Genomic DNA, 11,669 nt, shown 5'->3' on the forward strand with positions numbered 1-11,669 from the left:
TATATATATATATATATATATATATATATATATACACTATATTATAAAACATTTGATAAAAATTCTTAAAAATCATTTTTTGTACATGAAATATCGTTTATTAATGTATATTACTTAAAATTCAAGATTAAAAGTAAATTTTGTATATGTACAATTTATTAAAGCTTTATGTTTGAATTCGTGTAACTAACTGCAAAAACATAATCAAATAGAGAATAAACATCTCATTTTAAATATAAAAAATCTAAAATATAATTAGGATAATCATTGAGTTCTAACAAAATATTTAATTATTATCTTTATAAAAGAATAATATTATTAAACCAAAAATTAAAAAAAAATAATATAAAGAAATACATAAAAAGGAAGAAATTTTAAATAGTTAGTTTCGTACTAATATCAATATTTTTTTTCATTTTTTATGATATTTTCGTATTTATATTTTTTTCAAAACTTAAAAAATTATCGTTTTCTCAAAACCACATAAAACCGTATTATAACATCGACTGAAAAAAAAAATGAAAACATTAAAATCAAGATGTATCTCGCTGCATTGTACGAGTACCCTTCTAGTATATATATATATATATATATACATATATATATATATATAGAGAGAGAGAGAGAAGTAAGTTGAAATGAAAACAATATATAACTAAATAAAAAGATCACGAAAACGACTAAATGACGTCTAAAATCACACATTATTTTACATTAACGGTCAATGTGAAGGTATGCGGACGACGAGACTCGTGACCTCGCGTTAATCAAATGTGATTTCACACATGGTTTTAGTATAAAATCACATGTGATTCGATTACTTTTTATTCTCTTATTTAATTACAATTCTCGTATGAACCTGACGTACACACTTTGTATATATAATATTGAGGGTATATATGTTAATATATATGCAATATTGGATTTGCAAATAAGTAATTAGGATGGAAATGTTTGTTTGGGTTTAAATAATCCCATTTAAAATGGAACTTATGACACTTAAATTGGACGATTAGTTGAAATATTTAACATTTTGCGGAGGTACAAATCCGGATGTGTTTTAGAATCATTTTGGTCATTGCTTCAAGATAACGTCAAACTACAAAGTCAAATGAGACATTATTAGTTTGTTTTATATTAATTTGTCATTCTATAATTAATTAAACAACAAAATCTCTACAATTAATGTCACATTTTCATGGTCTATAACTTGCTTTTTTTTGGTTGCATGTATATATATATATATATATATATATATATATCGCTGATGAGCGTCTTGTATCAATTATTCGATTTTCCAAATCATTATATAAAGAATTGCAATATAACAAACCCCAAACTCATTTGGTTTTCGGTGTCCACACACATATAATTAATTCATTGAGGTTATTCAAGTGATCATGATTTCTCATGACATGTTAACAGTTTTCCGTTTAAACCTAACGATAAAAATTAATAAAGTAGGTAAATGAAAATGACGTAGGAGAACTCAGATTCTAAAAGAACAAATTCAAACTTGAAAAACATTTTTCTTATTCTCGAAAAATGAGGGCCAAGAGGATTGATCGAGAATTTTTTTTTTTGTTCTTATTATAAGATCGTCATTGGATCTGCTATCTTCTCCTTTCAAAATGATCAAAATCGGAAAATATTCAATTTGAACATGAAAACATAGACTAATTAAATTGGTCCTAGTTACTCTTTGGGTAATACATACATACATACATGTATATATATACATATACATATATGTATGTATATGTAGAGGTGAGTTATTATACAACATTTTACATTTGTACAACCAATACAATCTAATCTCAATCGTCCATTTAATTTGATGAATATGTAATTTCATAAAAGTTTTGATGGTTTCATAATATAAAGTATTGATCATAATTAATGAACTTTATTCATCTTCCATAAATATTTAAATCATAATAAATGAACTCTTATCATTTTCATAAATATCTCAATTAATTGGTTGCATTGGTTGTACAAATGCGATGAGTTACATTTGAAACATCCTCTCTCTCTCTCTCTCTCTCTCTATATATATATATATATACATACATATATATATATATATATATATATATATATAGGGGTTGGTTCTTTAGTTAACTCAATAATTTGTGTTAGCTTTGTGAACCAATTCTATCATTTGATTTATAAGATCAACAATTCAAAATCAACAATGACATTCTTATAATAAGATGGAAACATATGCGTTATATGCCGGTGTGAACGTAAGTGAACAAGGATATTATTGAAAAAAATGAGATATCATCTATTAAACCCAAATAACCCAATAATTTCTCATTTGGGTTTTGTAACCAAAAATCTAAGAAATACAACTATTAAATATATATGACTACTATCTTAAATGAAATGATTCACTACTATAACTTCATTTGTGAACACCTTCATTAATATGGTTTTCATTCACTGGTAAATAAATGAGTTTTACTCATGAACAATATCAATGAAGATGTTCCCCTACGAACACATAATTCATATGACATCTATGTTCACTGATGAACACAACGGTCTTCACTAAACACAATAATTTCAATTAATTTTTTGCGAGATTGTTTTCATTAATTATCATTTTCTGAAACATCATGTGGAGATGTAACAACGAATCATACAAGTGTTCAGGTTGATTTTCCATGATTCTTCGTCTATAAACAAACATAGCCCAAAAACTAGAAAATCAATGATAACATTAAAACGGCCAAAACCATGGACTAATCAAGAATCTTGAAATATGATGACTTAATCAAGATCCATCAAACATGAAAGTATTAAATTATAACATCTCATTAAATAAGAAAAAAGTAACTTACACCTTCATGCAAATTACCATATTGTCATACATCCTATAATGAAACCTTCAATTTAACATACACCAAAATGATGTTATGTTATGTCCTTTTAAGATTTGATATACAGATTATATTAGATCGAATCAGATATAACTGAACAAAACAAGAGGACAGAAAAATCGGATTATTCGAGGGAGCTATATTTAGTATAGAACTGAGAATGACAAGTTGTTTGTTTGATATTTGATACAATCAAACGCAATTTATTCCGTAAAAAAGAAAATGATTATTAATTTTCAGGAGCCAAATTTAATTAAAAATGAGAATTTACGAGTAGTTTGCTTCCATGAAGTTCCAACCGCCCTACCGACAAATAATTCGGAATTGATGGATGGGAGTTCGTATTACCAAGAAAAAACACATTTTTTCCTACCAAACAATATTGACCCCTAACTCATCATCATTATATTTAATTAAATAATTAAGTAAATCAAAATAGACCCCAGTTTGAATTTGACAATTTAATTATGAGATATTTTTTCTTTATTTATCAAAATTTATAATTATATTAGTTTTTTTTTTCAAGTTGCTTTTTAATAAGCTTGGGGTATTATTTTATTTTTCAATTATGCACTTAGATATTAGAATTTATTAATTTCTTTGCAAACCATTATTTAAAATGATTAAGGGATTGTTTGACAGTTGCTGAATAATTTGGTGCATAATGATTAAGTGATCAAAATGATTAAGAGGCTTTTATGATATAGTAGAAAATGAAATAAAATTGTTTGGTAATTGTTTACAATGAAATCAGGACATTTAATGGTTAAGGGATGCTCAGGATACAAAATCATTCAGAGGTTTTTAGAACCATTAAGAGACAGATTTTTTTTTTTGTCAAATAAGATTTCACCTCTTAATAATTCAGTTGTTGCCTCTTAATGGAACTATTAAGAGGAAAACAAACAACCCCTAAGTCGTTGTTTACCAAATAAAATCAATTTTCCGGCGGACAAATTTACCGGCGAATTTCTGGCGGAAATTTTCGCCGATAATTTAATTCAAATTTTTTTTAAAAAATAAAAATATTTTCTTAATTTAATCAATATTTTTTAAACAAACCAAGGGAAAATTTCTGGCGGTCGTATTCCGCCGGAAAAAAAAATCCACCGGAAAATTATTCACCGGTGCCTCTTTTTCCGGCCACTCTATCCATCGGAAATGTTTTTGCCGACGGATAGAGCCGCCGGAAATGTGGACCTATTTGATAGTGAAACTGGTCATGTTTGGTTAAAAATAATTGATAAACTAGATGACAATATAATATGAATTAAAAACGTTTTGATCATTATTTATAAAATATAAGAAATATAACTTTAAAAAAGTGGAACACATCCACAGAGCATATTGAAACGCTACTTTAAATTAGGGATTGAATTAGTATAGTACTATTTTTTCCTTGAATACCAAGTAGTCATGTACCAGTTAATTATAATTGGTAGGGTATCGTGAAAAAGTCCGATTGACTAATGGAAGGTTGAAGGGACTGCAGCCTGTAACACTTGAAATTTAGTTATCTTGATAATGTTAGAATTTATCTGTATTTTCTTTCCTAAAGTATTATATTCGTTTATCCGGGAGCAATTTACGCATGGGATATTTAGTGATGCTTTAAACTCAAGAAAATGAGTTTTAGGATGAGTAACAGAGTGAAATGCGGTTTCATGCGGTTAAACCCGCATTAAGGTCGTATTTGGCACTGTTTATGACATGTTCAAAAACCATCCGGGTGACTTTGAAGTGGGTAAACCTGGATCAAAGTTGCATTAGTCACCTGGACGGCTTAAAAGGATTTTCGGGGGTTTTCTTCATTTTGCTCTATCTCCCTCATTTCAACTCTATTTTGGACGATTCTTTTTGCTATGGTTTTGTTTTTTTGAGCTCTTCAATATGGGAACAGTGGTTGTTAAAGATTCTTTGATGATTTTGGGATTCATAGAAGTTGAAGGTAAGATCACATCTTTATCTCTTAACCTAAGGTTTGGCCGTTTTGCGTCTTCAACTCATTTCACCACTTTGTGGTGATTTTATAGGGTTTGGGGAGTTTAAAGAAGTAGTTTGAGTTCTTGGAAATGTCGGATCTAAAGTTCTAGCTTGGAGATCTAAGCTCTTTACTAAAGTAAGCTCAAGTTTGGGATAAAACCTAGATTTAGTCTAAATCTAGTAATAAGGTGAGTTCACGTTGATATGTGAAAACTATGTACATACCAAAATGAGTATTTTGAAGTATTAAAGTGTTTTACTTGATGTTTACCAAATGTTTGAGTATTTGACTAAGTTTGCATATTTGGTAAATTGGGTTAATAAATCTTGTAAAATACTTATGTTTGGGTAAATAAATCACAAATGTAGGTTCTTTAATGACTTATTGTATAAATGGATAGTATTTGGTGATAAATGCATTTTAATGTATTTGGTTTTGGAAAATGCATAATGTTGTGTTATATGATGTTTTGGAAATATAATTGGTATGATTTTAATTGGAAAAATGATTTGTTTCAATTGATAACGTGTTTTTGAGTTAATCGTGTCTTTAGAACTTTTCTTTTGGCATAAACATGGGTTAAATACGTTTTACTGCTTTTGACGACTTCTATGAAATAATCAATTGGGTTGTTGAGCTTTTGGTTCGGTTTTGACTTTAATGGGTCTTGGGGACATTTGTCCGGTTTTGAATTGCTCTATGTCAAGCTTTTGGAATTATATGCAAGTATGGCATAATTATATAATATATTACATGCTTTGAGTACGTTAGTTATTCAGTTGGAGTTGTGTAATTTTATGGCTAGAATGCAATTGATCCATAAGCATAGAAGTCGGTTTTATGGAATACGTAAAGGAGGAGATTCTCAAGTTGTAATTTGGAAATATGTATTGTGATTATTATGTAATTTCCAAGTGAACGAGTCTAACGTGAGTTTCCTTTTATTTTTGTTGGAAATAGACATTGAGATTATTATGTAATTTCCAATTCATCTCTTATTGTAGCTTGAAAATAGGTATTGTGATTATTAAGTAATTTCCTAGTGAACGAGCTTTCGATCACAATTGACTAAATGAAAGTGATGCAGCTAATAACATTAGCTTGTGGCTTATTTATGTGTTCCTACAACGAATGATAAATCGGGTCTCTTCGTCATCTTCAGATGTTTTATACCCTCCCAGGGGTAAGCATGAGTTAATTGTGTAAAAAAGACTTGATTTAAGTTATGTTTTCCGTTTTACTTTTTTTTAGCTTTATTCTTGGTTGCGTGCGTATTGAGTTTTGGTTGCGTATATTTTGATTAATAAGTTTTCATGAAGAAAATGGTGGGTTTCGAAACTTTTACGATAATGAAATTTCATTTGCGAAATTATAATTTAAATCAACAGTCTTTCAATTTTACCTTTTTTATGATTATGATGAACATTGTTTGAATTCACTAAGCGTTAAGCCTAACCTGTTTTATTTGTTGGCATGTCCATCAGGTCTTTGTTGAGGTTTGGTACGATACTATGTGAACTGAATGCTAGTTAGAGGCATGGAAGGATCTAACGATTTGTTGACATCTTCCACATTTGAAAATAACGACTTTATTCGATTATAGTAACACTCGTCCTTAACTTAGTTTTTAAATATGACTTGGTTTATCTTTATTAATGTTGATCTTAGATTTGTTATTCGAAGTAATTCAAGTATTGATTAATAGTTAGGAATTTACCCCCTTATTTGTTGTATTATGGAAAATTTTAAATTCGTCGTTTTAACCAGATTTGAGGATGTTGCACAGCCCCAAGGTGTGACATCAGATTCGGTAGAAGATCCGGAAGTTGGTTCAACAATACATTTTACGTTCAGTTCAATCACTGCTCACGAAATTGTAACCGATAGCGAAAACTAAAAAATTCATGGTTTTTTTTCTTATAGTAGAATGAAGATCACAAAATCCTATAACATGTACCAACGAATTATACTTGGTACCAAATTTTTCAGTTGATACATGTTACAGTTTGTACACAACTTACATTCACATCATCGTCTCCTAACAAGCCATGCTGCACGAACAGATCGATAAACTCGGGCTACTTGCAAAGCAACGTCTCTCGTGTTTCATTACCCGTCACTGGGTTCACCCTAATTACGATGCACAAGAAGCAGTGAGCTATCTTTATATATGTGTGTGTGTTGTGTAGAAATGAACATAATATGTTGTAAAGCTTAGTAGAATGTTACCCATCGGCAACTTTACAAAGATATTCCTTTTGATCTTCTCTTAGAGGGACATCGGTGAAATCTGCATGCCCATTACAACCAAGTTGTCTTAAAAAAAATGAAAAACGAACCACAAGAGTGGTGTCTGATTAGTTTAAGCTTGGGCTCCAAAGGTCAGTCTCATGTTTAAATCCAAGGAGGAATAAAAATCCCCTTGTGGCCACGTACGTTCAAATGCCGTGACTCTGGCTACCCACAAAGCAGGTCGCCTGGGATTTGTCGGCTCACATATTGGTTTGAATGTGTATTACAAGTTTATCGTGATTCAAGTCAGGGTAAATGTACGGACAGTCGAATATCTGTTACTAGATCTTCTGTTCTCTTGGGGGACTCCTTGATCTCTTTGAAATCTAAGAAACAGTCACTGGTGTCTCGTTCATCCACACAAACGGCATCTACTGCGTGTGAACTGGTTAGTCATCCAAAGTCGATAGATGGGAGGGTAGTTTTGTCTAGTTATGTATGTTAGTTAATCTGTTGGGGGTTAGTTATTTTCTGTTAGTGGTTATTTACTACTGCAATTGAGTTTTTTTTATTAACTTGGATATCCAACCCGTTATGCGACCGACTAATCTCAGGACGACCACCTGCTTTGCAGATAGTCCGGAGTCACCGCATTTGAACCTCCGTGACCACAAGGGGATTTTTATTCCTCCTTAGATTTGAACCTGAGACCTCCTGGTACTTTTGACATTTGAAGCCAAGCTCAAACCAATCAGGCACCACCCTTGTGGTTACTGCAATTGAGTTTTAATATACAGAAATCATACTCCAAATTTATAACAGTACCTGCGCCTGTTATGATAGATCCTTTGAAAGATGTGTTCCCTGTAACAAGTGCTCCTTCCAAGTTAGCATTTGTCAAATTCACCTGTTGATAAGTCAAGAATCGTGCGTCTTAATGAATTCCTTGTTATAAGCTTTTTTTCGAACGATGGATCGTATCTAGGATTCAGACCTTTGTTACATTTGCTAACGAGAAATCTGCGCCTCTAAGATCTGCATCGGAAAGATCAGCACCTGAAATCATCAACTTTTATGTGTGAATGATATACAATAGATTCCAGAATGTGAAATTGGCATGCCAAATCCATAGATCTTGAGGAAATCCTGAAATGAGATACAAAAATCGAACATAAATGGCATATAGAAACCTGTTAAATCTGCATCAAAGAAGCTAGCTCCAAGTAACTTTGCAGCCTTGAAATTAGTTTGTCTCAGAATGGACTACATCAAAAGGGGGGGAAAAGAGGGAACAATTAGAGCAAAAATAGATCATGAAATTGACAATTTGTGTTTGGGGACTCCAATCAGATGGCATTGGAATCGTAACCGAAGCTTATCAATTTCAAAATTTGTAATGAATTTGGTTCGATTTCAATCGTTGAAACTTGAAATTCGTATCATGATACCGTTTTGAAATCTTGCTTGATCAAAGTCTTGCCGCTGAAATCCTTTCCGGTAAGATCCTGTCCTCGAGTCACTTCAGAACCATACGGTCCTCCACCCTAAATAATTTCACAAACGTTATCAATCAAATACTTGAAAACTTCAAAATCCAGTTACGATTTCAAAAAACTACGTTCCGATTAACAGAAGAGGTGAAATAACCTTGAATGCAAGAGCAGGATCGGTGGCGAAGAAGAGGGAAGCAGAGAACAGAGCTGTTATACATACTTTGGACAACGATTCCCCAAAATTGAAAGAAGAATCATTAGTTATTTTGACTTGGGTCCTTCCCTGTTCATGTAATTTAAGATTTCATGGATGTTAATGATATTAAACAGTGAAATTGATCGTAAAATGAGAGAAAGATAAGGCACCTGTGAAGAAGAAGGGATTTGAAGAGAGGGTTTGGAAAGGGGAACACATTGGAGTTTGGAGCAACACAAGGGGAAGTTGAGAACCGCCATTGTCAAGTTTGTGGGGGAGAAATCATATGGATATAGATAATCCGTACATTTCTACACTTTTTTATGTGTCATGGACGTTAGGCAAATTCATAAAAATATTCATTTTTACACTTCGGCTATGTGATCATTTTTCTCGATTGCTTCGTTTGAAACAAATTTTTTTTTATAAAAGTATTTATCAATTTCTTATAAGTCAGAAGGGTTTAAACTTCTTCAAAAATTTCTTATTATCGATTTGGCACCAGTATAAATTGTTTATCCAAACATTCAAAAATGCTTATTATATGTATCACACCAGAATAAGTCAATGAGTTGTTTTTATAAGCAATCCCAAACACCCCTTTAGAAAATATCATTAGACAAGTCAAAATGTAAAATAAAAATAAAAATTAAACATGGTCCAGAAACATAATAACTAAATATGTAAATTAGATAAAGGTCTACAAATGACACTTCCATCAAATTTGGTCCTTCGTCTCTCTCGATACTAATTTTATAGTTCATTGTGATTTTAAATTGTAAATCAGAAAATATATAATTGGAAGTTACTATGTTTCATTGGTCAAAGATTTTGAAATTTAATAGTTCGATAACAGTGTTTTTTAACCCACATCATTTCTTTTCTTGTCCTTTAAAGATCGACTTGTGCATTATTTAGTGGTTAATAGTTTTTGCAACTTTAATTGAAAAATAAAATGCAAAATGTATGTTTGAATAAAAATATGGTAAGAATACTCAAAAACTATATAAGTTGTGATAAAAAAAATATTGAGTACCAGAATGTTTCAAAAAGATAGACCAAACATAAAATGATGCAAATAAATTAGACTCTCATATTCCATATAGGAACTACTTGTGAAAGTCAAATTTATTTTTTCTAATTTAGAAAAGTAATATGAAACATTAACCTAGAAAAATGAGGTTTCATATGGAAAAGATGATTTACTGCATAGATTAATTGATATTTCACAAAACATGTTCATCAATAAAAACACTTTAATAATCACATCTAAGAACGATACTAAATAGACACCAATGCTCTAGAAGGCTTGCCATAGCAGCCATCGTGGCTCAAGGTCCATGTCTGACACAACGTTAAAGCTTGTGCCACATATGGGTCAATGTGCAGTTTTCTAACATGGTATTTGATTTTTCTTACCTATTTAGTGCTTTCTTAGTTACGTAATGGATAAAATATTAAAAAGTACCTTGGTTTATCGGACATCGCAAGGTGCTTAGACATGATAGAGACTGCAAATAATCGTAAAAGTATGTTGCTAATAATTATACCATGAACAATTAATCAGAATAATTCAGACAAATATCAACTAAATCAATTTAATATAAAATTCAATCCACACTTTAAAAACTCAAAGACCAACAAAAACAAGTGAAATATAACTTGGGAAAAGTAACATTGCAAAAAGATTTGATCAATTTCCATAATAACCCGTTTAATTTAAGAGTAAGAGTAATCTCTCCAAAATGAATTGGAAATCAAAATTGATGTTTTTCATATTGGGCACTTGCTTGCGAGACGTGAGGATCGTGTGAGAAGGAGAGTTAAAGTGAGAAGCGTAAGAAAGGATCTGGATCTATTATTGTAACACCCTCATTTCAATTACAAGGTGCTACGTAATAAAATAAAATAAACTCCAAATTCTAGCGGCTAATAAAGTCTTATCGCAGCGGAAGTCTTACAATAATTTAATCGTAAATATATATCTCAAAACTAACTCATCCCATATCGGGTTACATTACACATAAATTCAATTAAACTACTGGATTTTATAATTTATAACTCGAATAAAAGTTCTATTTCCTACGCAGAACCTTTGCCCTTTTCCGTTCTTGAATACCCAGCTCCTGAGATGCACACTAATAGTCAGCTTTATAAAGCTCAGTGAGTTCATGGTTTTCATGCACAATCATACATTTCATATCATGCATAAAATAAGCAATACCCGAAATAAATTAACATGCACATTTGTTTCAAACCCTTTTGAAATAATAATGAGATCTCTTAATTTCCCGTCGGGTTAAGGTCTTACTGTCATCGGCACTTCCCCGGGTTACACGGCTATCCCTTGTCCGGTCACCCATCCCTGGGATGTGTCATCCCTTATGACTTTTGACCCCTTCCCATACCCGACAAAAATATAAATTCTTTTATAACATGCTAATTAATGTTTAAAAAACATGTAAACAAATAGCATGCAACCCACAATAATAATTCATATACATGTAATAAACTCATAAACATGCATATAAAAAATATCGTAATGCTCAAATAATTTGTACATAAGCATGCATCCCAGTTAAAGTCTCATGAAGACTCACCTTGGTTTAGTGTAGGTGTGCCCGACACTTGGTAACTCTCAACCCTACACAGGTAATAATCCTTTCTAAGTACCGAGATGTACCTTCATTTTCGATTTAAATTTTGATATGTAAATTTTGATATGAAACCATTTCCAACGCACATACTATATAAATATTTTGCCCATGATTTCTTTTAATTATTTATACCAATGTGTAATATATATATACATATATATTCATCAACTCCTGCATCTTACAAATGAATTTATATATTTTTCCATAACTCTCCCAACCACC

The 11,669-nt window shown here is 31.1% G+C and overlaps 1 protein-coding gene across 1 annotated transcript; it reads right to left on the bottom strand.

The window, feature by feature from the left end:
- Positions 1–6,749: 6,749 nt before the first annotated feature.
- LOC112525193 (thylakoid lumenal 15 kDa protein 1, chloroplastic) lies at positions 6,750–9,101 on the bottom strand. Its single transcript, XM_025135205.1, has 8 exons — positions 8,961–9,101; positions 8,749–8,877; positions 8,550–8,645; positions 8,292–8,364; positions 8,096–8,157; positions 7,927–8,008; positions 7,099–7,159; positions 6,750–6,999 (listed from the first exon to the last, which is right to left on the bottom strand). The coding sequence occupies exons 1-8, from the start codon at positions 9,048–9,050 to the stop codon at positions 6,948–6,950; spliced, it is 645 nt and encodes a 214-aa protein (XP_024990973.1). The 5' UTR covers positions 9,051–9,101; the 3' UTR covers positions 6,750–6,947.
- Positions 9,102–11,669: the final 2,568 nt, after the last annotated feature.

Source organism: Cynara cardunculus (assembly GCF_001531365.2).
Source record: "Cynara cardunculus var. scolymus isolate 2C chromosome LG 13, CcrdV1, whole genome shotgun sequence".
NCBI classification, from domain to species: domain Eukaryota; kingdom Viridiplantae; phylum Streptophyta; class Magnoliopsida; order Asterales; family Asteraceae; genus Cynara; species Cynara cardunculus.